This window comes from Acinonyx jubatus, chromosome X (assembly GCF_027475565.1).
Source record: "Acinonyx jubatus isolate Ajub_Pintada_27869175 chromosome X, VMU_Ajub_asm_v1.0, whole genome shotgun sequence".
In the NCBI taxonomy this organism is placed as follows: Eukaryota; Metazoa; Chordata; class Mammalia; order Carnivora; family Felidae; genus Acinonyx; species Acinonyx jubatus.
This window is the reverse complement of record NC_069389.1, coordinates 17,736,778-17,764,763: the sequence shown is the minus strand read 5'-3', so window position 1 is coordinate 17,764,763 and position 27,986 is coordinate 17,736,778. Positions and strand designations below refer to the sequence as shown.

The 27,986-nt window shown below is 37.8% G+C and overlaps 2 protein-coding genes across 17 annotated transcripts in view; both read right to left on the bottom strand.

Moving 5' to 3' along the window:
• Positions 1-27,718, bottom strand: part of MBTPS2 (membrane bound transcription factor peptidase, site 2) — a 98,081-nt gene extending 70,363 nt beyond the window's left edge. For 12 of the 16 annotated variants that reach the window (XM_053202163.1, XM_053202161.1, XM_053202165.1 and 9 more), the window contains exons 1-7: positions 27,490-27,717; positions 23,980-24,128; positions 21,210-21,456; positions 14,294-14,397; positions 12,181-12,308; positions 4,077-4,195; positions 2,992-3,172 (exon numbers count right to left, since the gene is read on the bottom strand). In XM_053202163.1, the coding sequence (XP_053058138.1) occupies positions 2,992-3,172; positions 4,077-4,195; positions 12,181-12,308; positions 14,294-14,397; positions 21,210-21,456; positions 23,980-24,128; positions 27,490-27,564 (1,003 nt within the window). In that variant the 5' untranslated portion in view covers positions 27,565-27,717. Of the gene's footprint in view, positions 1-2,991; positions 3,173-4,076; positions 4,196-12,180; positions 12,309-14,293; positions 14,398-21,209; positions 21,457-23,979; positions 24,129-27,489 lie in introns of all 16 variants that reach the window. The other 4 variants (XM_027054592.2, XM_053202171.1, XM_027054593.2 and 1 more) reach the window with 2 other exon arrangements.
• YY2 (YY2 transcription factor) lies at positions 7,941-12,307 on the bottom strand. Its single transcript, XM_015080924.3, has 2 exons — positions 12,181-12,307; positions 7,941-9,868 (listed from the first exon to the last, which is right to left on the bottom strand). The coding sequence occupies exon 2, from the start codon at positions 9,805-9,807 to the stop codon at positions 8,671-8,673; it is 1,137 nt and encodes a 378-aa protein (XP_014936410.2). The 5' UTR covers positions 9,808-9,868; positions 12,181-12,307; the 3' UTR covers positions 7,941-8,670.
• Positions 27,719-27,986: the final 268 nt, after the last annotated feature.

Genomic DNA, 27,986 nt, shown 5'->3' with positions numbered 1-27,986 from the left:
GAAAGAGTAATATCTGCTTTATGTTTTAACACAAATACCTCCCAAATACATAACAGTGAAATACTCAAAAAGCTGACAACGAAAGAGTTTCAGAAGGGCACCGGGGTGGCTCAGTTGGTTAAAGATCTGACTTCGGCTCAGGTCATGATCTCGTGCTTCGTGGGTTTGAGCCCTGTGTTGGGCTCTTTGCTGACAGCTTGGAGCCTAGAGACTAGTTTGGATTCTGTGTCTCCCTCTCTCTCTGCCCCTCCCCCTGTTTGCACTCTGTCTCTCTCTCTCAAAAATAATAAGTAAATGTTAAAAAAAAAAAAAAAGGAGGGGCGCCTGGGTGGCTCAGTCTGTTAAGCAGCCGACTTCGGCTCAGGTCATGATCTCGTGGTCCGTGAGTTCGAGCCCCACGTCGGGCTCTGTGCTGACAGCTCAGAGCCTGGAGCCTGTTTCAGATTCTGTGTCTCCCTCTCTCTGACCCTCCCCTGTTCATGCTCTGTCTCTCCCTGTCTCAAAAATAAATAAAACATTAAAAAAAATTTAAAAAAAAAAAGGAAAGAAAAGAGTTTCAGAGTATTTCCAGGAAAATTTTCATTTTCATTTTGTATGCCAGGAAAGGGGCAAAACCTTAAACATTTGAAATGCAGATGTCCTAAATAAAACAATAAAACAATTCTACTAGAGAGAACTTTGATTACTGGGTCAGTTTGGCTTTTGTAATTCAATACATATTACACCAAATTTAGAGAAATTGGAGGAAAATGATAAAGGACCTAAGAAGTGTGAAATAATGGATCATTTCTCTCAGAGAAGAACACATTACAGGTCATATACCAACCTTCCATCATCTGAAATGTTTGGGAAGATGCTAAGTGGCTCTTGAGAATAGTAAAAAGTATAAATATTTCAACCTTAAAGAATCAGGTTAGCCCACTGAACAATGTTAACTTTACCACAAGGGAGAAGACTAGACATTGGGTGCCTCTTGACATGATGCAATAGGAAGTAGTGAGCACCACCTATGAAGTATTTTCACCCCCTCAAAAAGTGGATCCTGAATTTAATCAAGTGTCTACACCTAATGGCCATCTATAGAAAATCTGGAGGCTATCTGAACATGTTAATGACATCATAAGCATAATACAGAGCCAGACAAATCCAGAATATGGGCAGTTCAACAAAACAAGTGACAGTTTCTTAAATGAGATCTCAAAAAAAAAAAAAAAAAAACCTAAAAAAGAAAAAACACCAGGGGGAATTGTTCCAAGCTCAAAGACACTTAAAAGACATACCATCCAACTTGAAATCAACTATTAAAAAAAGCAGGTAAGGGGGCGCTTCAGTGGCTAAGTCAGTTAAGGATCCAACTCTTGATTTCAGCTCAGGTCATGGTCTCATGGTTTGCGAATTTGAGCCCCACGTTGGGCTCTGTACTGATAGAGCAGAGCCTGCTTGGGATTCTTCTCTCTTCACCCTCTGCCCCTCCCCTGTCTCTCAAAATAAATAAATAAATAAATATTTTTTAAAAATTAAAAAAAAAGTAGTTAGAGAAAAGTGAATACTGACTAGATATTAGGAATTAGTGCTAATTTTGTTAGGTGTGAATAATAGTACTGTGGTCATGTTTAAAAAGTCATCATGTACTAAAGACATGCTAAAGTTCATGGATGAAATGATATGATGCCTGAGATGTGCTTAAAAATACTCCCCTCAAAAGTGGGATAATTAGATGTAAAAGCTGGAAAAATGTTGATAATTACGGAAGCTGGGAGAATGATGTATAAGGTTTCATTTATACTACTTTCTTTTCTTTCCTAAGTTTTATTTAAGTAATCTCTACATCCAGTGTGGGCTCGAACTCACAACCCCGAGATCAAGAGTAGCATGTTCCTCCGACTGAGTCAGCCAGGCACCCCTCTACTACTTTCTTGACTTTTATGTATGTTTGAAAAGTTTTTACAGTAATAAAAGTTCTTAAAAATGGGTAATATATGAAAGATTATATTTGAAAAAAAAATTTTAAATCAATTCTTATTACTCTGCCACTGTTGTACATAGTACTTCAGTGAAGTTATTCCTGATTATTTATCATATTTCCTAACCCCAGTAGATGTGGACAAGCATTCCAGGGCATTTCTTGACCTAAAGATATAATCCGTGAATATAATTTTTGTTTTTAAACACTCAAAATAATCTGGGCCCCATGATTTTATATAAAGAGTTGGGAGGCTGATTTTTCAGAGCTGAAAGAACTTAAAATAAATTTGGGAGCATCTGAGAATAAACTTGCTTCACCTTGTCGCTTGCTACACAGAACAACAGATCTGACTTCAGAGGATATTTTCAGATACCAACATGACTTCCTCTGGATGCCTGCCACATAAAATAACTCTACCCCAAATAGCTTTGGATGTGACACCATCCATATAGCATGGGAGTATTTAATTACTGGAATTTAGTTAATTGGTTACGGTTGAGCTTGAATGCTGACTTAACACAAGTTCTTCTGAATGTGGAAAGAATTAGATACTAGAGTCTTGAAAGTCAAATATGATATTATGAAATTAGACATTGAACAATACATAAATATTAGTATCCAACTTACCAAGATACTAGTTTGTGCCTATTATTACTTTACTGATTTATTTAAAAAAATTAGAACAAAATAAATCTATAGACATGGGCTAAGAATTGGTGAATGGCCAAGTACTGCTGCTTGAAGCATGATATTATTATTACTATTAATGTTATTATTATTTAAAAATATTATTAAAATATTATTATTTATTTTGGGAGAGAGAGAGAGTGAGCGAGCAGGGCAGGGGCAGAGAGAGAGGGAGAGAGAGGATCCCAAGCGGGCTCTGTGCTGACAGCCCTATGAGGAGCTTGGACTCATATACTGTGAGACCATAACCTGAAGTGAAACCAAGAGTTGGACACTTAACCGACTGAGCCACCCAGGCGCCCCTGAAACATGATATTATACTGAAGAAATATACACACCTCTAACTGGGAAGCTTAACTGCTGTAAAGTTGATGCACTAATACAGTAACCAATTTGGGGCTCATAGGCGATGGTATCTAGACATTCATTCCAATCTTGTACATTAGTAACAGGACAATCCTGTAGATGGGTGACAAGGTCTCCCACAAAAAGGCCTCTGGGTCCAATGGCAGGTGAGTCCTTGGGAAGAGGGTACAACCAAATCAGATAATATATGAAGACAAGCTATGATTTATCTGACCAAACAATTAAAGACTCTGATTTAATTAAATAGAATATTTTGGCTAATGCAGAAAATAATCCAGCTTTGAATCCAAGATGTACAGTCCTAGAACATTAACAAAATCAACCTAACAATTATAGTTACTTTTCCTACTTCTCTAATTGAATTTTTCACAACTGAAGAAACCCACTTGCCAACTATGAAGATTAAAATGATAAAGTTTTTCCCAAACTGCTTATTAAAATTTTTTGTGAAAGTAGTCACCAGAATGCCTTCATTATCTTGTATATCCTCGGTGGATAAAATTATAAGACAAGTCCTTATCTAAACACAGTCCCAAATATACAGACAATACCACAGCACAATGAATATGTGAATCAGTTGTTCACAAAGGTAATTATCCTTTTCTGAAAGCCTGAACAGAAGACTTGATGCCATTGCAGTAATTATTGTTTAAGGGAGTGAAATACAGAGTTGAAGACATTTACTTAACTCCCATGAAATGTTCCAGCTGGCTAGCCTAGGTTTCAATCTTCTTACTTAGGAGTAAGGACATTTGTCTCAAAAGCGCAGTTATAAAAATAAACAGTAAAGGTAAATGATGCATTTTATCAACAAACTACAGGTAGAAAACCTTGATACTATCTTTGTAACTCAGAACAGAAACAAATTTAAGTATTTTTAAAAAGCCAATGTCTTCCACAAAACTTTCTGTTCAATTTAAAAGGATGACAGCAATTTCTTCAGGAAAAACTGAGCATTCTGTATATGAGAACTTGAATAAAAGTTCCTGACATCATAAAATACTGTGTTACATCACAATCTGGTAAAAGGATGCCCCAAGTAATCCTCATTATTTACCTCAGCAACTTCAGTGATGAGCACCCCAACTCCAGTGTAGTAAAACGGCAAGAGAATTACAGGGAGGAGCACGAGAGCTAAAATACCTAGGAGCGCAAGGACGAAATTATGCCAGATACCTGAAAAGAGAAAAAAAAAAAAAGTCAGCTCAACCAAGGGCAGGAATGATCTAGGTATCTGGACTTCATAACACCTGGGCATTCTGATAAATTACTGAAGTAACCAGAAGAAGCCGCGAAGCAGACAGATCTACTTACTAGTACAGCAGACAGATGTTCAGTTAGAGGCCCCTTCCATTTCAGATAGTGAAATGTAAAATGAGCATGTTTATACCACATTAAGAAGACGACATACTAATATGACTTAACATTAAGAGAATCTATATTCTAAAATACACATATAAAATATAAATTGAATTTCTACTCACTTTATCCTCTTTTCAGAAAACATATACATTATTAATCAAAACATACTTGTGATCTTTGAAAAAAATTTCAGAGCTATTCAAGTAAAAGTAAAGACTAAATAAAAAACATTCTTGCTGAGCTGGGTTATGGACGAATGGGTAAAGAAGATGTGGTTTATATATACAATGGAATACTACTTGGCAATGAGATAGAATGAAATCTGGCCATTTGCAGCAACGTGGATGGAACTGGAGGGTATTATAGTAAGTGAAATACGCCAGGCAGAGAAAGACAGATACCATATGTTTTCACTCATATGTGGGTCTTGAGAAACTTAACAGAAGACCATGGGGGAGGGGAAGTGGAAAAAAAGTTACAGAGAGGGAGGGAGGCAAACCATAAGAGACTCTTAAGGACTGAGAACAAACTAAGGGTAGATGGGGGTAGGGGAGAGGGGAAAGTGGGTGATGGGAATAGAGGAGGGCACCTGTTGGGATGAGCACTGGGTGTTGTATGGAAACCAATTTGACAATAAATTATATTAATAAAATAAAATAAAATGGAAAAAAATAAATTTCGACACACACACACACACATATATATGTTTATATATATAAAGGAAATCCAAATGGTACTCAGAAAAAGAGATTGTTTTAAGAATTAAACTATTAAGGAGAGTATTATTGATGAACTAGAGTATGTATCTTACACCATGTCACAGACTATAACCATCTCTATCATATATGCAGAAATGGTTAAGGTGAACCCAGTGGTGTGCTGGAGGCTGGTCCTGCCAGCTTGCCACAGCAGACTGTGTACATCTCTTCCTAATTCCTCCTTCAGGGACTTTGGGTTGGTACCTTAAAATTGGCCATGGCAGGAGTAATTATACCACAGAAACCAGCAAATGCTACATATCAGAGCTCCTCACTCTCCCTTCCAGAGCCAGGGGTTAAACAATCACTAGCATAGCACTAGATATCCTCCTCCCCCCTACCGATCCTTTCCTTCTTGTACCAGTTTTTCTCATGGGGCAGAGTGGGGGCTCTACTAGCACTCTGAACCTTGCAATTCTTATTTGTGCAAGTCTGTCCCTCGCACCCCAGGATATTTAGCCTTTCTGGCTCCCACCTACTGAATGTCATTAGTACTCTCCCTTGACTGAGACAACCAAGGAATGCTCCCTGCCCCCCACACATTCCAAACATCTACAGGAGGGTGACAGCACCAGTGGTTGAGAGCCAATGTTTTATAGTGATAGAAATGTAACCTAAAGACATTTCCCAGACTTGCAGGAATCTGAGTTTGGCCATATGACTGCTTTGACTAACAGGATATGAGTGGAGGTGATGGGGATATCATTGTCCTTATGGCTGGAATGTAGCTAAGATAGAGACAAGCCTGAGTCTATGACACAAAAGCTGCATGTTGGGAATAGTGAGCTAACAAGACAGAAGAGCCTGAGTCCTCCAAATAACACAATTAACATTTCAGTGCTGAACTACTTACATTTGGAATGTTGTATGAGAGTTTAAGCCATTGTTATCTTTAATTACAGCAGATACCCAAGACAAGTTTCTTGTACCTTATTCATACTGTTAAGATGTTCTTTTCTTTTCTTTTTTTTTTTTTTGAGTGTTGTAAGTTGTTTTAATTCCAGAAATATCCAGGGCAACTCTAGTCCAGGACATTATGGGTAAACAATCTTTTCTGTTCTATACAGAGATCTTTTAAATACACCAATTGTATCAAAGTATCTACTGGAAACTGTATTTTGATTTTACATTTTTGAACTTTGGACTTTTTCCTTACTTGCATATTCTATTTATCCCATTTCTTACATCTAGTACTTTACTAATTTTCTTACATCCATTATTTTACTAGTTTATCAGAATGCCCAGTTCTTATAACCATTACAGAGTAATTCATTTTTTAAAACATATTGACTTATTTATAAGGTTCCCTACTAATGATAACATAGGCTGCTTTAACTTTTTCATACAATGCTACAATAAACAGCTTTGTTCATATTGTTATATATCTAATTAAGTATGCATCTGTGAGGGTATGGAAAATTCCATAGAAATGGAATTGCTGGGTCAAAAACAATGTGCATTAAAATTGACCTCCAATGAGTCTGCATTAATTGATATTCTCATAACTGGCATGTTTCCCTACCCTGTAAATAACCCTAGATGCTAGGAATATGTTAGACTTTGTCATCCGCTAGGTGAAAAGTAAAATCTGTTGTGATTTGAGTAAGCTTGTACATCTTTCATGCTTATTAAAAGGCTATTTGTATTTCTGTTGTCTGAGAACTATTTCTATCTATCGCATTTACATTTTTTTTTTACTAATTTGTATGTATCATTATTGAATGTATATACTGAAAAATTTAGTCCTTTGTAAGAGTATTACAATTTTTCCCCCAGTTTGTATTTTGGCTTGGTTTATAGTTCTGCCTATGCAGACATTTTACATCTTGGTATGGTCAAATTGCTCCTTTGCATTAAGCCTTTCCCAGTTCAAAATTATAGAAGATACTCACCTAGGGTTTTCTTGTATTGCTTTCATAGCTTCATTTGAAAAAAAAAACAAATTTAAAAACTTGTTTTTGCCTAGTGGAATTTACTCTCTAGTGAAACTAACTTAGGGATACAGCTATAACCGCCCTCCTCCCCACTGCCCCACCAAGTAGCTGGTCCCAACACAATTTCACAAAATTATCCATCTTCCACCCCTCCCCCCACAACCCTAGCCTATTACATTTGCCACTGTTATGTTTATGTTAAATTCAGCTTTCTCCCAGCTCTACCAGGATTGCCTAGATGCTTGCACTCTCACTATCACTCCCTTATCAGGATAATCCCACCACACAGTCATAGCACAGACCATGCTGTTTTCCCACCCAAACAACAGCGTGCTTTCTTGACTTTCTGAGCAGCCTCTTATCTCTGGTCAGGGACTTGTCAGGGACGCAGCTGGTATGAGATCACCCCTCTGGATTCCAGATTTGCCCATGATGGCTAAGTGGCAAGAAGGGGGGTACAACACGTTTCCTTTATTTAAACAACGTGTTGTCCGTTAATGATTTGTTTATAAGTATACCAAAGGAATATTTGTTCTTTTACTTTTTCTAGAACAGGAGTTTTTAACAGCACTATTGGCATTTTGAGCCAAATAATTCTATGTTGTGGGGAACATGTTGTGCATTGTAGGATGTTTAGCAGCATCCCTAGCTTCTATTCACCTGATGCCACTAACAACCTGCCCATTTTCTCTATTTTCTAGCTATGGTATTTACACAGACAAGTTTTTTTTCCATCTTTGGAACAGGTTATTTTATTTTTGCTTCTTCTATTACACAAGATGTTAAAAAGTGTTATCAAGTGTTAAAAGTCAATACATACAAAATACATTCTACAACTAAGTACCACTCTCTGAACATGCAAAGTTATACTGAACACCACCTGCAGTATTTTGGGGTAATAAAATGACTAAAATAGATTGAATTTGACTATTAAGTCACATCTAATACTCAATACTACATAAATCAATGCAGCTAAAAGATAGTTATGAAAAATGTTTTAACATCAAAGAATACAACCAAAATTAAGATAGCAAACAAAGCCTATATAACTTTTTTTAAACAGGAAAATACTTCATGTAGGTTACTGTTCATTGTTTTAAAGAAAATCTATTCCAAGCAAAGTTATCAACCTTCAGAAAAACCATACAAAGAATTACTAAACATATTCCTAAAACTATAAATATGAACATTTGGAAAATACACAACTTTAAAAATTTGTGAGCAATAGGTGAACTTCGTATTTTAAAAAATGTGAAAAGAAGTCCCATTTTTAGAAGAGTTGTATAAAGAACCATCTTTTGATGTGAGGTTCATAAATTATCCTTGTTGGGACCAAACATTACAAAACACCATGTTTTTCAAATAGTATTACAGAACAAGATATAGCACCCTAACAATGTTATATAAAGGTATATATATTAAATATATATATTTTACTTTTTACTTTTATTTTTACTGCTCTATCAAAACATGACCCTTATTTATACAGGAATCAATAAAAATATTATTTCCTACAAACAATACACAAAAGTGGCATATTCATTTTCAATCATGCTCCTGGAAGACACTTCCCAACTTTGAGAAGGGTCTTCCCTTCTTACTGGTTGTTTTTGTTTTTAGCATGCGTTAAGATATGAGATTTCAGGTTAGTTGACTGAGCAAACTTCTTATTACAACCAGCAAAGGGGCACGCGTAGGGCTTGTCTCCGGTATGGATTCGCACATGTGTACGCAAATTGAAATCCAGGGAAAAGCGTTTTCCGCAGCCTTCAAATGTGCACTGAAAGGGCTTCTCTCCAGTGTGCACCAGCTGATGTCGTTTTAGTTTGGAGCTCTCGACAAAAGCTTTGCCACATTCTGCACATACGTGGACTCTAGGACCGTGGATGTGCAGATGTTTTCGCAAAGCAGAGTTATCCTTGAACATCTTCTCACAACCTTTATGAGGACAAGCTACTGTTCTTGGAGCATCTTCTTTTTTTTTTGGCTTCATTTTAGTAAATTCTGCTAGTTGTTTAGGATCTGAGAGATCAATACCAGGTAGTCCTTCAGGAGGAAGCTTCTTCCCTGTCAGGTACTCTGAATAATCAGGAGCTGATTTCTCAATCTTCCCTGTCTCCTGGTCTCTTTGGTCATCTGGGGGCCACAGGGTGATGGAGAACTCATCCTCCAGGGTTTTGATCTGCACCTGCTTCTGCTCCCACTTCTTGCTGCCAATCTCAGAGCTGCTACTTCCCCCATGGGCCTCACTATCAGTGTAATTCTTCTTACCGCTCGACTTCTTGCTTTGGCTGCTGCGCTTCCTGCTGTGGCTGACCGCTGACGACGACGCTGAAGCTGCCAAGGAAGCCAGGGTCTGCTGGAAATCGTCGTCTTCACCGAGCGGGATGACCACCTGGCCCTCGAAATTGTTGCTGGCCTGCAGGTCGTCTGACTCGTAGTAGCCCACCACTTCCTCCTGCGTCTGCACCATGATTATGTCCTGGTCGTGGTCTCCTTGGCTCGAGTTGCTGGTAAACAGCGGCTGCAGCGCGATCAGAGGCGGTTGGTGGTGGCCTCCGTGGACCCAACTGCCGTTGATAATCTCGTACTCTGTCATGGTTTCCATCGACATAGTCTCCACAGGGACGGCCTCCACAGGCACGGCCTCCACGTGGATCTGGCGCAGCTCCGTAATATCTTTAAGTAACTCTGAATTTTCTGGGGGGATGTTGAGAGAGTCCTCTGAGGCCATGGCTAGGCAGCGGTTTTGGCTCCTGGAAGAGCAGGTGGCGACTGGTAGGCTGCGGATAAGGCTGAGAAAGAAAAAGGCGAGCCCCACAGAGCGACGGTTGCGGCGAAAGACGCGGAAGACGCGAAAGCGGTTGAGGACGCGAGGACGCCGAGAACGCGGAAGACCGCGGGGGCTTCCGGGTGCCACTGGCGCATGCGCTTCCCAGCGCCTCAGCAAGTGCGTGCTCACGTGCACACCCACGCACTCGTGGACGCTCCAGCCCTCACGCACACGTTCGCCCCACCCCCAACGCCACGCTGTTGTGTGAATATTAATTCGGTAACCAGCTTCTTCCCTGAAGTTTTCCACATTTCCGTTGATTTTCATGTTTTCTCCCCCCCCCACCCACTTCAAGGCATACAACAATATCTAAAAAAAAAAAAGCTTACTCCTTTATACTATTTTTGTCTTTTTCTCTTATTGTACTGACCCACGTTTAGAGACCATTTAACAGTACCAGTGTTAATTGATAATGGGATTGCTTGCCTTATCCTTTAATAGGAATACTTTCAAGTGTTAACCATTAAGAAGTATCCAGCTATTTTTAACCTTTACTAAGGATTTTTGCTTTTTAGCCATTAATGGATGATGAATTTTGTTACTCAGTCCGATACCTGCTGAGACGAGGATTTCTTTTTCCCCCAATGGTAAAATATGTTTACCACCTTAAAATAGATTTCCTAATGTTGAACCATCGTTGTATTGTTTAGATACACCATAGGTAGAGTTTCTGGTACTTTCCAAGATGTTGTATCAGTGCTCTATTAGCTTAAAAAATTTTTTTTAAGTTTCCTTCTCCATGTGATCTGAAAAGTTTATACTAAATTGGAATTAAAAAAAAAAAAAAACCTTTTCCTTTAAGATTGGAAAGAATTACCCCTATGAAACTTTTGGGGGCATTCTTCATCAACTTTCTTATTTTCTCCCATTGTAATTAGGCTATTGAGATTTTTTTCTTTGTTCTCTGGAGTTTACGCCATTTATATTTAATAATCACCCAAGGTTTTGAAAGTTTTTTGCAGAGATGAATAAAGAACACTTTTTAAAATAGTTGTTTTAATTTTCTCTGTATCAGTTGTCATTCCCCAATCTGACTATAAATTCTATTGATTCTTTCTCCCAGTATAATCTTTTTTTCTTCAAAAAACCTCTTATATTTTTATTTTTTAATTTTCTTAATGTTTATTCATTTTTGAGAGGCAGAGAGAGAGATAGCGTGAGCAGGGGAGGGACAGAGAGAGGGGGAGACACAGAATCCAAAGCAGGCTCCAGGCTCCGAGCTGTCAGCACAGAGTCAGCCCAACGCGGGGCTCGAACCCACGAACCGGGAGATCATGACCGGAGCCGAAGCCAGACACTTAACCATCCAGGCGCACCAAACCTCTTATATTTAAATTTTTTTATTATTATTATTTATTATTTTCTACCTACATCTTTATTAATGACATCATCTCTTAACTATTTTATAGTTCTTTTCTCACTTCTTCAGTTGAATGTTTAACATTTATTTTCATTTATTTCATAGTAACTACATAAGGGAGTGACTTTTCCTTTTAGCAAAACTTTACACATTATTTCATTATCACTTTTAAATATACTACAATTATGTAGTATAAATGTATGTATGTATGTAGTATAACTGTATAAAACAATTATGTTTTGAATTAAATTGGTCAATTTTTATGTTTCATGGTCACTTGAAAAGAAACTGTCATGGTACAGGGTTTGACATATCTATTGATTTTTAATTTACTAATTAGTTTTGATGATCTGACTTCTCATCTTACTGCCATGTGTTGAGAGTTGAGATTAACTTCCTTTATTAAATTTGTTGTTTTTTTTTCTTGCACTTTTCCATTTTCGTTTTGATAGTTTGTTAGCTGATGCAGTAAGATTCACAATGATTACATTTTCATTGTGGATTACACTCCTTATGATTATTAAGTGACCCCCTATGTCTAACTAACTTAATGTAGTCATATTTTCTGTTCACATTTGCATGGTATATTCTGTTAATTTTACTTTCAACCTTTTTAAAATAATTTGTTGTTTTTACTGAAGAAACTGGAGTGTATAAATAATTTTGCTTTATTTTTTTCTTTTAATATTTACTTAAGTAATCTCTACATGCAATGTGGGGCTTGGATGCATGACCCTGAGCTCAAGAGTCACATGCTCCTTAGACTGAGCCAGCCAGGTGCCCCTTGCTTTATTACTTTTGACTGAGAATCTTATAAGCTGAATTTATCAACCAAAAAGTGAGATGTTTTCATTTGTGATGTGAATACTTTCCATAACAACACACAGATGAATAAAGAAATTTAAGTCTGTTACCTGCACAGAATATCCTTAGCTGCTGGACCGGTGATATAAGTTGCAAATGAGTGGTGAACAGATCAACAAATGCTCCAGGATAAATAATGAAGAGAAAAATCCCAAAGCCATTAAATCGAACTTGTTCCCTAAGAAATCAAATAAAAAAAAGGAATTTACTACTAGTATTGCATTTTTCCAATTAATAATGTATTTAATCTTAAAACTTCCCACTATAATTTAAATTCTTGGTTAAAAAACAAGTCTCTCGAGACAGTCAAGGAAAATATACCCAAATATATGATATATATTTATCTCACAATTTTACAACAGCATACCAGTTTGGTTATCTGCGAAATTGCATTTTGTAAAATAAGGGTATTCTGAAATAGACTTCAAAACTTCAAAACTTTTAGAAACCAGTATGCCGAACAAATAACTTGAAATTAGTCACATATAAAAAGAAATGGTTAATATTCCATGAGGAACTAAATGAAAAACACTTCAACTGTTTACTCTGAATTATTTTCAGAGAAGAACACAACAGAAAATATAATTCAAGTAAGGTATCTAAATATATTTATCTTGGCTAATATAAACAAAAGTGGAGGTTTATCTAAGTGTATTCCTATTGATGTTAAAATAAGTATACCTAAATATCCATAATGTTCAGATTGTCCTTAAGAGAACCGTTTGTTATCAATTCAGTCTCTAAAAATGGAATTATACTTAACAGCCTCATAAGACCAAACAGCTACTCCAAAAAAACCATCCCCTAAATATACTGTGCTGTCATTTAGTACTATATATTTAAGATGACTGTCTGTCCCAAAAATAAATAAACGTTGAAAAAAAAAAAAATGTAAAAAAAAAAAAAAAAAAAAAAAAAAAGGGGGCGCCTGGGTGGCGCAGTCGGTTAAGCGTCCGACTTCAGCCAGGTCACGATCTCGCGTTCCATGAGTTCGAGCCCCGCATCAGGCTCTGGGCTGATGGCTCAGAGCCTGGAGCCTGTTTCCGATTCTGTGTCTCCCTCTCTCTCTGCCCCTCCCCCGTTCATGCTCTCTCTCTGTCCCAAAAATAAATAAACCTTGAAAAAAAAAATTAAAAAAAAAAAAAAAAAGATGACTGTAAAATTTGCTTTTACTTGACAGTTGGTTTTTATAAAAGATTACCCATACTATTTCACAAACATACTGTGAAGTATTAAACTGTTAATAACAATGATTTTGTATGTAAAACTCTAAAAGCTACAATGCTAAACGAACGGAAGCAAAGATGAGAGATTAAAAAAGAAAAAGTAGCTGCCCACTTAAACCACTACATGTGGCAGTATATGCTTTGTCGAGATTTGAGAGTTTATTAGCAGTCAACAGAGTCTTGTTCATAAGCAACAGGAAAGTAATAAGAAGTGATTACATCTTCTCCTATAAAACCTTCTATCTGGTCCACATACCCAGAGGATAAAACACATTCCCATCAGTATGTGTGTTCATCATGGCAGTAATTACCAGTAGGAGTGAAGGGGGAATTGTGCTCCCCCATCACAAATTTATAAGTTTAGGAGCCTTTAAAATGCTCAGGCATAATTACAATATACATTTGAGTAGTCAAGACAAGAACAGGGCATGATACTTGAAGAAAGACCCAGGTCTCATCCTCTCTTGTCTTCGTTTACTTAGGTTTCTAGATAGGCTATGATATTTGTTAACAAATTCAGAGCTTTCAATGTTCCTGCTCTAGCCAGCAGAGGCTACTAGTGGAAGCAGGAAAGTATTTTGGCCAATAAGTCAAACAAAGTAATAAGAAGGCAGGTCGGTGGGCTCCAAGTGCAGTCAGTGGTTATCATTCTGACCTAATGATGAATAGAAAGATTAGGTTTCAGGGTTCGATTAAAATCTTGAAACACCATGAAGATATAACCATGCTGTCAAATGATTACAGTGTGCACATGGTTAATTGACTATATTCATCAATATATTAATCTTTATAAAAGAGTAGTTACCTCAAAATAATGTGGATTTGCACTAGGCAATATTCACAGAAAGAAAAAGTATCAAATGAAGCAGATTTTAGTAATAAACCCTACTAAGTAAAAAGCTTTTTTTTGCATTAGTAGAAAGAAAAATATCATTACCTAATAGCTGCTATCCCATGTCCAATTTCATGTACAACACCACTAATGAGAACTGCAGCGAAGAAATAGGTCAGTTGGTTGACAGGTAAATTGATACCAGGAACCTGTTCATAGACACAATGATAAATACACAGTTGGGGACCAAGAAACCATGATGTTCACTCTGTATTAAAGCTTAAACTTCCAGGCCGAAGGTTCTGTAAACTACAAGTGATATGAGTATCAATAGTTCACTTCTCTACTTTTTTCACAATAGAAGTAAAAAATCAGCTTTTTGAACTAGGCAGTTTTTGAACTAAGCACAGCACTAATATAAAGAGAACAGGAAACACAAGATTAAAAACGTTGAAACTTTGACTTCCTGGAGTCTTCACCGTGGGAAAGAATTAGGGAGCCTGGCTAAGTGCCAGGGAATGTGGAGTGACAGTGACAAGGAGTCAGCAACTGTTCTACCCTCAAAGGCTAGAAGCCTGATTTGGAAATTTTTGTTACAATCTTAACCCTGCCTCTGAATTGTTATTGCAAGGTTCCAGATACTTAAGTAATATAGGATATTCCTGCCCCTCATCAATGAGTTTTCATTTTAGTATTCTCAAGTAACATGAGTGCTGGTAATTAAGGGTACTGTAATAAAGTGCCTTATTGGTGTGGGAGCACTGTGCTGTCCATTTCTTGGATTCCAACAATTTGTGTAGTAGAGTGGTCAGAAAAAGAGTATCAAAATTATACGTATTATATTAAAACTGAAATTTAATGCAGAAAGTAAGTTGTCTGGAATAGACAGACATATTAAGGACCTATGAAGAAGTCGTCTTGCAATCCCATGCTCCTAAGATGATGCATTTGTATGTATCACTGCATACACAAGGGAAGTTTGCTATTGTAAGAGCTGCATGGTAAAGTCTTATAGATACCCAAGAATCTTCTCATATGATAAATAATCACTCTTGAGTTATGTCATCTGTTAAGGAGTCTATAAATTAGGTTAAGTGGGGGCACACCAGGCATCATTTATATTATTCACATACTGAGCATCTATTTCTCACAGTCCAGGAGTTGGGACCCTAAAAGTATCCTTCTAGAGGAAATTCTTGCTCTTATTACTTTAGTTACAAAATGTGTTTAAAGCAGGAAAACTGGAAAACTCAAAAGAAAACCAGAAGACTATACTCCTGCTCCCCAAACACAAAACCAAAAACCATTCTCAATGTTTTAATGTATGTTCTTCTAGTCTTTTCACATACATATATTTTTAAGAATTATATTTTTATTATAAACATGGATTTGACATCTGCCCCTCTCAATAGTATCACCTTTTTTCCATGAGTGTTTTCTGGTTCAACATTTTTTAATTTGTATTTAAAAAAAATTTTTTTTAATGTTTATTCTTGAGGGAGAGACAGAGTGTGAGTGGGGGAGGGGCAGAGAGGGAGGGAGACACAGAATCTGAAGCAGGCTCCAGGCTCTGAGCTGTTAGCACAGAACCCGATGCAACTCACGAGCCGTGAGCTCATGACCTGAGCTGAAGTTGGACACTTAACTGAGCCACTCAGGCGCCCCTATTTTTATTTTTTTTAAATTTAAATCCAAGTTGGTTATCATATAGTGTAATAATGATTTCAGGAATATAATTTAGTGATTCATCACTTACATGTAACACTCAGTGCTCATCCCAACAAGTGTCCTCCTTAATGCCCCTTGCCCATTTAGCCTATCCCCCCAGCCAACACTCCTCCAGCAACCCTCAGTTTGTTCTCTGTACTTAAGAGTCTCTTATGGTTTGTCTCCCTCTCTGTTTTTATATTATTTTTGCTTCCCTTCCCTGTGTTCATCTGTTTTGTACATTAAATTCCACACAAGTGAAATCATATATTTGTCTTTCTCTGACTTAATTTCGCTTAGCATAACACACTCTAGTTCCATCCATGTTGTTGCAAATGGAAAGATTTCATTCCTTTTGATTGCCAAGTAGCATTCCATTGTGTATATATATCACATCTTTTTTATCCAGTCATCAGTCGATGGACATTTGGGCTCTTTCCACACTTTGGCTATTGTTGATAGTGCTGCTATAAACATTGGGGTGTATGTGCCCGTTCGAATCAGCACTCCTGTGTCCTCTGGATAAATATCTAGTAGTGCCAAGTGCTGGGCCATAGGTAGTTCTGTTTTTAATTTTTTGAAGAACCTCCATACTGTTTTCCAGAGTGGCTGCACCAGTTTGCATTCCCACCAGCAGTGCGAAAGGGTTCAACATGATTTTAAGAACTGTACTGTATTCTATAAAATAGACTGTTGGGCATTTAATTGTTTTAAAGTTTAAAGTTTCTGCTCTTATACTGTGATAAACATATTTGGACACATATATCCAAATATTTTGGGGATAAAAATTCTTAAGCATTGTTGGTTCAGGCTCAGGAGACAGGTCACTTCGGTTTGACATTTTGGATCCATCATTAACTAGCTAAGTGACCTCAAGGAAATTTGGATTATTCCTCCCAACAGTGCAATTTCCTCATTATTAAAATGGAAATAACCACATTTACATTTATATAAAAAGGTAATTTTGAGGATTAAATGAAATAATCCTTGTCCCATATTTAACATTATGCTTCAGGGCTCCTGGGTGGCTCAGGTGGTTGAGCATCTGACTCTTGATTTTAGCTCAGGTCATGGTCCCAGGGTTGTGGGATTGAGCCCTGTGTTGGGCTCAGTGCTGCATGTGGAGCCTGCTTGAGATTCTCTAATTCTCTCTCTTCCTCTGCCCCTCTCCCCCCACTTGCACTCTATCTCTCTAAAAAAAAGAGAGTAACATATGCTTTCATTACACAAAATTTAAAGGACTTTGATACATATCAAACTGTTCTCCAAAAGTAGACCCTTTGTAGCCTTGAGCAAACTTATTTATTCAAATCTGCAATTTTAGGAAAATAAAAAGTATTTCATTGTTTGATTTATATTTCTTTATTATTAAAGCTCAACGTTTCCCCTACTTCTGACCATTGATAGGTCTTTTGTGAGTAGCCTACTCATGACTTGTCTATTTTTTTCTCCTACAGTGTTTATTTTTTTCTTATTGCTCTGTAGGATCACTTCAAATATCAATTATCAGTCCTCTGTAATACATATCATAGATGTATTCCCAAGTTCTTTTGCCTTTTACTTTTTTCTTTTAGTTTTTTGATATATAAAAATTTTATGTAGTAAAATCTATCAATATTCATGGTTTCTGCCATTAGTTTTATGCTTATGTCTTTCTCATTCTGTGTTCATATAAGCAGAAACCTATTTTTTGTCTTTCAAGGTCTTTTATGACTTTGTTTCAATCTTAATTCAACTGGAATTTATTTTTGTGCATAGAAGAATTTTACTTTTAAGACTCCTTTAGTACCTGAAGAGAAGATTCAAACTATGTTGCTTGGATTGCTGTCTAAATTCATGAATTCCAAGCATCCTTTCCCTAGTTATGAAACTAGTTTTCATAACCTTCACCTTTAATGTATACATAGCATTTCACTGAATGACAATCCCACAACTTAAGCAGCATTCCTCAATTATACACTGTGGTTATTTCCAATTCTTCATAATAAATAATGTTAGGATAAGAATTTGATGAATACTATTTTTTCCACATTTGGAAGTGTTTACTTAAAGCTAGAGTCCTAGATGGTGGTATACAAGTAAATGGTCAAAAGATATGGACATTTTTGTGATGCTCATTATCTGAAGTTCTCTTTACTCAGACCCTACTAAGCGATTCTTTTTAAGAATATCAGGGTACCTTCTTCTACATACCTGCTCCATTTCCATGTTGTCAGGTGTCTGCCTGTTCAGATAAGTAGCTTCCTTTTCTCTGACCCCTCTCTAAATTTATGTACTTAAGATTAATTCTTAAAAAAATTTTTTTAATGCTTATTTTTGAGAGAGAGAGAGAGAGAGAGAGAGCAAGCACGTGCAAGCAAGGGAGGGGCAGAGGGAGAGGGAGACACAGAATCTGAAGCAGGCTCTAGACTCTGAGCTGTCAGCACAGAGCCTGACGCAGGGCTCGAACTCAGGGACTTCGAGATCATGATCTGAGCCATGCTTAACCAACTGAGCTACCCAGGAACCCCAAGGTTAATTCTTACAGATTTTCTCAATATCACAATATGTCCTGGTTATCTTAACTTTATTTCAAATAAATCAGTAGGCTTGATTCCATAGGACATTGGTTCCTTTGCTTTATTATCTTATGGATGTAATAATGAGATAAGGTAAGGATTTGAGTGAGTGATTATACTAACAGATGGTAGGTCTTATTTTCTGGCAACAGTATGTGACTGCCCATCTGTCTTGGCCATGATCACACAGGGTATTAGATGTACCAGAATTCTGATCTCTCAGTGACAGAGTGCCAGGTTTTTGGGAATTAATACTGAATAAGGCTGTAGGTAATTATGATGTAAATAGAAAATATATTCTCTGAGCTACAAGAACTCATATCAAAGCCAGGAAATAGAACATTGTTTTTTTTTCTTTTTTTAACGTTTATTATTTATTTTTGAGAGAGAAAGAACACACGTGGGACGGGACAGAGAGAGAGGGAGACATAGAATCTGAAGCAGGCTCCAGGTTCTGAGCTGTCAGTGCAGAGCCTGACACAGGGCTCGAACCCACGAACTGTGAAATCATGCCCTGAGCCGAAGTCAGACACTTAACCAACTGAGCCACCCAGGCGCCCCAGGAGATAGAACATTCTTAGATATATACATAAACATGCACAGTGTACTACAGAGGGCAACTGACTTCTTCATGATTCCAAAGCAGGACTCCTAACAGAGTCAACATTTTTGTGAGCTCTATGAATGAACTGAGATGCAGAAAGAAGAAATAATTTCTTCTCTGAGCTACACTTTATCATTCTAATCCTAGGCAGACAGGCGAATGATCACATTTCTTCCCAACCTGCTTCTTTCTCTACTATCCTCTTCTTTGGCAAACAATAACCAATCATGTAGCCTGAGAGTCGTCCTTAACTCTTCCCTCTTGTTCCAGCCTCACATTCACTTAAACACCAAGGCCTGAGAACTCCACTCTAAAAGACCCTTTGAATCTGCCTCCTTCCTTCTTCTTACCACCAATTTAGTTTAGATCTGTATCACTTCTACAGTGAATTATTCCAAAGTGCCCTCTAATATGCTCTTCCCATCTTCAGTGTAACCCTCCTTTGGTCCATTTTATACAGACCTGTTATCTACAAGAAAAATCAAAACTACTTAGTAATCTCCACACCCAACACTGGGGTTGAACTCAAAACCCAAGATCAAGAGTCGCATCTCTACCAACTGAGCTAGCTAGACACCCCCCAAAATCAAAACTCCTTAGGATGATCTTTCATAACCCAGGCCTTACCGGTATTTCCTATTTTATCTCCTGCATCATATACCTTCCACCATATACCTCCTAGACACAGGTCAAAGTTAGTTTATAGTTCCTTGAAGAATTAGTGGTCTTTCTTAAGGGAATAGAGCATGATGGCTCTGAGGTCAGTGGTAGGTGAGTGATGGACCCACTATTTATGAGCTGTGACCACAGGCAAGTGACTTAACATCTTTCTGCCTTGCTTTTCTTATCTGTGATGAGATACTTACCCATAGATTGTTAAAGAATAAAATAAAATGGGCACAAAAACCTCACATAGAAAGCATGTATATTACCTAGGTTTTATTATTATTCTATTATTCTCCCCTAATCCCCCACCTTTCCATATTATAAGGTTCCCTCTGTTATTGGGATGCTCAATTGCCATCTTTTCTTAGAGGCTTTGAGGACTCTCCTCACCCTTCCCTTGAAGCTCTCCTCTCCTCTCTTCCCAGTGCCAGGCACATCTCAGCATGCCTTTTCTCTGTTCTCACAGCACCTTGTACTCTGTCCAACTATAGCACAATCACAGCAGCTCTCCCTCTAGACTAAAACTTCCTGAGTGCTAGGATTGGATTTTGTTCCCCATATAAGCAGGACTCAGCATATGGCCAGTAGGCAGAATATACTTAGTAATTGTTGAGGAAATTAATCATCTCTTCTAAGGCCATACCTGGCAAATCCTTTCAACCTCTAAAAAAGAGCTATTACCATAAGAGAGATTCATTATCATTCTCTACTAATGACTTCTAAATATCCCCATAGTGACCTAGCCTACTAGAAACCACAAAAAATGAGTTAAAAAATATATTATTAGCTCTTAGTCTATTCCATTAATAAGAGCATGATTAAGAACATAACATCCACGACTCATGAAAATAAAAACTACACATGTGAAAAATTTGAAATAAAAGTCAATGGTAAAGCACCCTTCTAAACCCTGGAGACATGGATCAATACGGTATAGGTTTGTTTATACATGTGCGTTGAAATGAGAATTATTATAAATGGCTTACAGTCTAAGGAGTAAAACTCAGCACATTATTCTTCACATCAGGAAATCACAGTGACCATTCAAGGTCTTATATCTTTAATTAAAAGGATATTATTGGTTAGAGTCTGAAAGACATGAAGAGGAAAGGCAACACTTTGCATAGGGTTAAAATGCAATTTATTTATACATTATAGAGATCTTAAATCAGCATGCTTATTCCTTGATAGAAACAATCATTTAACACCTCAAGAAGATACTAAGTTAATTCAAATATCTGTGTAATTGTAGACAGTTTTCATGGTCCATTTACATGGTCTATTACTACTACTACCACCCCTACTACATATTCCAACAAATCTTTGCTACGTTCCTATTAATATTTTTGTTTAAGCAGGTAATTTGAGAAATCGTGAGACTTTTCATCTGTTTCCATATTTATAACATGGATAGGAGTTATGCTAGCCAGAAGAAATATCTTATATTCATGTTGCAATAAATTTAAAGCAAAAAGAAGGTACTTACCACAACTTGTAGCACTTGTTCATTGTGAAGTGAGGAGGAGGAGGAAGAAGAGGAGGAAGAGGAAGATGATGAAGAGGAAGAAGAGGAAGAAGAGGAAGAGGAAGAAGAGGAAGAGGAAGAAGAGGAAGAAGAATAAGAAGAGGGTGAGTCAGCCATCATTTGTGCCAAAGTCTGCATCAGCGTTTTCCCCAGGAGAAAAAAAGAGCTGAACATAGCAATTACGCCAAACACCATTCCAAAATTGAACCTGTCGGGAGGAAGCAAAATTGCATAAACATACACTTCCTCAAAATTCACGGGTTAGCAAATTTATTGACCAGCCACATTTCATAGCTTCAAAATAATGGCTAAAAATTTCAATAACTCTGCTTCATTTTCCTACCTGAACTTGAGATACATGACTGAAACACAGGCACTGGTCTCTTTTAAAACAGTTGTAGTAATTTACAACTCTCGCATAACTGAAGAGGCTGAATATTGTTCCCAACAAAGTTTCTTTCCTCTCTTTTGTCCATTTACATAGAATTGTTTTGATCTTGTTCTCACATAATTATAAAAGCTCTTCTGACATTACAGACATCCATTTCTTTTTTATCTCCAATTCTTTTGTTTGCATTTTATTTTAGCTATTATTTTGTGATGAGCTTAAATGTTAACATGGTAAAATTTAACAACAGTTTCCTTCTTCTACTGTTTTAATAATTACAATAATTACAAATTACCCTTCTATAGTTGGGAATAATCTATTACATTTCTTCACTTTTTGGTAAGTTGTGTTTTTCAACGAACTTGTCCATTTTGTCTACATTGTCAAATTTATAGGCATGGAGTTATCACAACTGTTTCATTTTGGAAAAATGTACATGGAATCTGCAGTCGTGTTCCCTTTTCTCAATTCTGATTTTTTTAAAATTGAAGTGCAATTAACATACACTGTTGCATTACTTTCAAGTGTACAACATATTGATTCTATACATTATTCAAGATTCATCACGTACAGTGTAGTCGACATACAATATTGTTACAGTATTATTGACTATATTCCCTGTGCTGTACTTTTTCATCTCTGTGACTTATTTTGTAACTGGAAGTTTGTATGTCTTAAACCCCTTTATTTATTTCACCCATACCCCTACCTACCTCCCCTCTGGTAACTACCAATTTGTTATCTGTATTTAAGTCTCTGCATATTTTGTTTGGCTCTTCATTGGTTTTGTTTTTTATATTCCGTATATAAATGGAATCATATGGTATTTTTCTTTCTCTTAGTTCGCTTAGAATACCTTCTAGTTCCATCCTTGTTGTTGCAAATGGCCAGATCTCATTCAATATTCCACTATGTATATATACCACATCCTCTTTATTCATCTATTGACGGACACTTGGGTTGCTTCTGTATCACAGCTATTGTAAATAATGCTGCAATAAGCATAGTGGTGTATATATCTTTTTGAATTAGTGTTTTTGTTTTCTTTGGGTAAATATCCATTAGTGGAATTACTAGATCATATGGTATTTCTTTTTTTTTTTAATTGAAGTACAGTTGACACACAATGAAGTATAGTTGACACACTATGTTTCAGTGTACAACATAGTGATTCAACAAGTTTATACATTATGCTATGTTCACCACAAGTGTAGCTACCATCTGGTGGTATTTCAGTTGTTAATATTTTTGAGGAACCTCCATATTGTTTTCCACAGTGGTTTCACCAATTTATATTACCATCAATAGTGCACGAGGGTTCCCTTTTCTCAGCATCCTCAATAATGCTTGTTACTTATCTTTTTGATACTAACCATTCAATTCTGATTTTTGTTACTTGTGTTTTCCTCTTCAGAATTATGGAAGGGGTTTATCAGTTTTATTAATCTTTTCAAAGAACCAACATTTGGCTTTGCTGATTTTCTTCACTGTATAGTTTTTATCTCTCTGATTTCTGCTCTTTATTATTTCCTTCTATTTTGCTTGCTTTGATTTGCTATTGCATTTTCTGCTTTTTAATGACCTGTTTACATTTAGCTCTGTAACATGTGGTGCTAAAATTTTAGCAAAAAGGAATTTAGACAAAGGCCCTTTACACCCATACTAGAAATTCTGTCAACTACAAAATGTGTTGGTCCTTAGGGTGGCCCAGAGATCATTATAAACCTCCTAACGATAAACTATATGCTCCTTGATTAAAAAAAATAATAACTTAAAAGGAGTATACCTGGCATGGCCAGGGGACTCCAGAACCCTATTGCTACAATCTGGCTGATCATTTTGCCTAGTGGTTTGTGCATATGCTTTACTGGCTGTGAAATATTTTAAATACCATTACCCAAGAGGACTATCAGAAAAGAAGTATAGGGGAAAGCCTGAAGACTTTTGGGTATCCTATGACTCCCAGGACCCTTGTTTCTATGTGTTATGATAGGGGACAGAATTCTACAGAATTAATTTCATGATGGAAAATGTTCCAATTTTTTGGCATTTCTATTAGTGAATAACTTACACAGTAAAGTGCACAAGTGTCAAATGTACTGCTCACTGAATTTTTACGTGTGCACCCATGTACTACTATCCAGATAAGGTATAGAACCTTGATTTTTGATGTATGCAAAAGCACAATGATGTAATCCCATTTAAGTTTATAGAAAACCAGACATTTTATACTGTCAATATTTTAAAACTCAGTAGATTGAAAATGATGGAAATAGTTCATTTGACAAGCATTTCTCATGATCACAATGATTACTTTAAACCAAAAAGAAAAATGAAGAATACCACTGGTAAAGCATCCTCGCTTTCCGCCGTCCCCAACTGTAAAAGGCACGATTGAAAACAGCAGTTTGCCACCTTATGTGAAATGGGGAGATGCTCAATCCATTGTTTTCCAACCAGTCTTCATAAGAATGCTTAAAATACACAGATGACTAGGAGAGAAAAAGTTCCACATCACTCAGTTTTGAAGAACATGTATGATGTTTAAGAAAATCAAAAAGAAGTCTTTTCTACAGGAAAGGAAGATACTGACTGCCCAAATACTTATAATTTTAAAGCTGTATGTTTCTTTTTCAGGATATTAAAGATCTCAGACTAGCTGGTCTGTTGAGGTTAGAGTCTGGCAAACTATGGCCTGTAGGCCAAATGTGGTCTACAGCCTGTTTTTTTTGTTTTGTTTTGTTTTTTTGTTTTTTAGGTAATTTCTACGCCCGATGTGGGGCTCAAACTCACAGCCCCTGAAATCAAGAGTTGCATGTTCTATCAACTGAGCCAGCCAAGTGCCCCATACAGCCTGTTTCTTTGTATAGCCTATGGGCTAAGGATAGTTTTTGTACTTTTAAGGGGTTAAAGACAACAAAAAAACAAGAATATGCATCAGAGAGCCTATGCAGCTCACAAAGGCTAAAATACTTATCATCTGGCCCTTTACAGAAAGTTTGTCAAAGTTAGAACAGCGCTGTCCAATAGACATATGTGAGCCACAAATGCAAGCCACATATGTAATTTTAAATTTTCTAGCAGCTGATTTAAAAAAGTAAACAGAAACAGATTAATTTAAACATACTTTTTAACTAAAAATATCCAAGATATTATCATTTCAGTATGTAATCTATATAAAAAACCTATTTAAATACTTTACATTTCATTTACTTATTTGTACGTAAGTCTTTGAATCCAGTGTGTTACAGCACATTTCAAATTTAGACCAGCCCCATTTCAAATGCTCCATGACCACATGTAGTTAGTGGCTCCCACACTGGACAGCAGAGGTCTAGAAGCCTTGTTATCACAGAAAGAGGTCTTGTGTTATAATCTAAAAAGACCTCCAACCAGTCCAACTCAGAGGACAGGTTAGCTGCAATCAGTGCTTTCTATCCTCTTAGCAACCACTCTGAGACCTTAAGCTGCCTTTGATCATGTGGAAGTACAAAACTTTTATAAAACCAAATTGTTCTTAATAACTTACATTTTTCAGGGTTGATGGGATAGCTGCTTATACACACCTGAACAAGTTTTATCTTTAGGGAAGTTTGAAGTCCTTGAGTAATGTAGGATTTTGGATGATATAAGGTTGTTTTATATACCCTGACAATGACCCCTTTTACCCCTCAGTTACAGTAAATACAGTTAAGTATTTTATCATATTGATGCCCATCCATTTGAGGAATTTGTTTGTAAGATATTTCAGTCCTATCACAATCATAAAAAATGACCTGACTGATACAGGTATCCGTTTGTCTTTGGATCTATAATGTCCTCTGTTCTCAGTCTTCAGGTGGTTTTTCAACCTGCTTGTTTTCTGAGACTTAGAAAAGTAGAGTGACACGCCCCTTCAGTAGATGTCTACTGAGGAAATCCTAGAAGAACCAAACGTGGAACAGCAGATCAAGTTAGAAGCAGAGAAGCTGAAGGTACAGACTCCTAAAGCTTGAGGTCTCTCCATTGCCCAGACAGTGACTCTGAGTGAGTGTGAGGTCTTTTGCTCAAGGAATAGTACTCTGTTGGGGATCTAGGGGTTGTTACTGAAATTAAAGTAACCTCATCACCTCACACACTTGACCAGAGACTGGAGAGGTTTGAAAAGTTCTTCTTATTTTGGATTAAAATTTTTTTAAAGTTTATTTATTTTGAAAGAGAGAGAGAGAGAGAGAGAGAGAGAGAGCGCGAGCACAAAGGAGGGGCAGAGAGAGACGGAGAGAGAGAATCCCAAGGAGGCTCCACGCCGTCAGCACAGAGACTGATGCAGGGCTTGAACTCACGAACTGTGAGATCATGACCTGAGCTGAAACCAAGAGTCTGATGCTTAATTGACTGAACCACCAGATGCCCTTTATTTTGGATTTTTGTCACATATGCAACATGAGGAAATGATGTGGTTTTGTTTTTCCTAGACAATAAAATCACTGTTCAAGGAAGCAGTGGCCAGTACTGCTTATGATAGGCTAAACACTATGCCAAGTACCTGCAGAGGAAGCACCAAAGTATCTGGTAAAGATTCAGATTTTGATTCTGTAGGTCAGGGAGAGGGCTGAGATTGTACATTTCTGAAGAGCTCCCTGACGACGCAAGAGCTGCTGGTTCTTGAATTTCAGGTGAAGTAGCAAACCTTTACGTGTGTGAGCTAACGTAATCCTTTCCACTATCTCAGAAGATCCTTACTTTTTGAAAATGAAGAAACCCAGGCACAGAGAGTAATTTGGCCAAGGCACAAAGGCTGCGAAGTGGCTGAACTCAGCCGTTGTTCTAAAGACTCTATAATCTCCTCACTTTGCAAGTTTAAATGCAACAAAAAAGCACAAGTATCATTTCATTTTACTGTTACACGTAAAGCACACAATACTAATTATAATATTAGTTAATATTATAATATAATATAATAATATTATAAATTATAATATTCTATTTAAAACGGTATTCATAACATGAAGGTTTTATTAAACATTTGAGAACGGTATTGTGGAATAAACTCTGTATAATGACTTTACCTCCCCGCCCCACCTCCCCCATTCAATTCCAAAGGTTGCTAGAAGCATGTGGTCAGACAATTGTGCAGAATTTTTGCTACCCTTCCCAAGTAACTCGAGTGGACCGTACACCCAGGGCGTATGTGTGGGGTGGGTACAGGGTGCAGATTAGAAGTGGAGTAGTCAGAAACTAGCTATCTAAATCCTGTTACCTGATGATGCTACTTTGAAGTATGGTCCATAGACTAACAGCATTGGTAGCACATGGGAACTGGTTACAAACGCGGAATCACAGGCCCCGCCCCAAGCCTGATTAATCAGAATTCGAATTTCAACAGGAACCCTAGATGATTGTATGCACTTTAAAGTTTGAGACTACAGGTTTAAATTACAACTTGATTTAGATTCATTCCAGTACGAGAGTCTTTGGAGGGTCGTGGCCTTAAAGACAATGAGGGAAAACAATGCCTGTCCTAAGTGACTTTTTATTTTCCTCCCAGGTGCACTGCCGCGGGGTGTGGTATCGGCCCGGCCCTCCCCAAACCCACTACTGGCGCCTCACGGGCAGGAGGCCCCGAAAGCGGCGGGGCCTGCACTGCCCCGCAATGCGACTGCGGTAGCTGTGCAGACCGCCACACCCCTGCCTGGGCCCCGTGGTGTTTTATTTACTCCACGAGGCCGGGGCGCCACGCGGAAAGGCGCACGTGGGTATCGGCCGCGCGGCTTCCAGCCCGGGAGGCACGAGGCAGGGGAAGAGAAAAGGCCTCGGGCCTTGCGCCTCAGCCCTGGACACCACGGGCTTCGGCTTTAGGCCCGAGGCCCTCACCTTCAGCACCAAGTCGGTCAGGTAGACGGCAGTCCAGCCACCCACCACCACTACCACCAGCGACACCGGAATCATGGCAGTGGCGGAGGCAGCGTAGGGAAGGCGAGCCCCGGCGTCTTCCTCCCTGGGAGCTGCAACCAGCTGAAAGCTCGGCGCCTACAGCCCCAGCATCCGCGCAGGAACCAAGCTGCCACCGGTTCCTTTCGCGCGGTGGCGCCGTTTCCCTCCGGACGCTTTCGAATAGCACACACAGACGGATTTGTACGCACCGGAAAAGGGTGCGGGGGCTTATTTTCATGGGACACTGGGGCGCTGAGGTCTGGGTGTTTGCTGGTCTCCTGCTGCCAGCCCTCTAGCGATTTCTTAGGCTTTGGCCCTCCCTGCTGTTGGCTATCTATACTCTCTGGTTCTGGCCTTGGGTTTGCCATTCCTTTTTTTTTTTTCCAAATGGAATAGGATTTATGACAAAATTATTAATAGATACAAAGGACATTTTA

Bases quoted from the DNA above. Each gene is read 5' to 3' on its own strand.
- YY2 (XM_015080924.3), bottom strand. From the start codon at position 9,807: ATGGCCTCAGAGGACTCTCTCAACATCCCCCCAGAAAATTCAGAGTTA.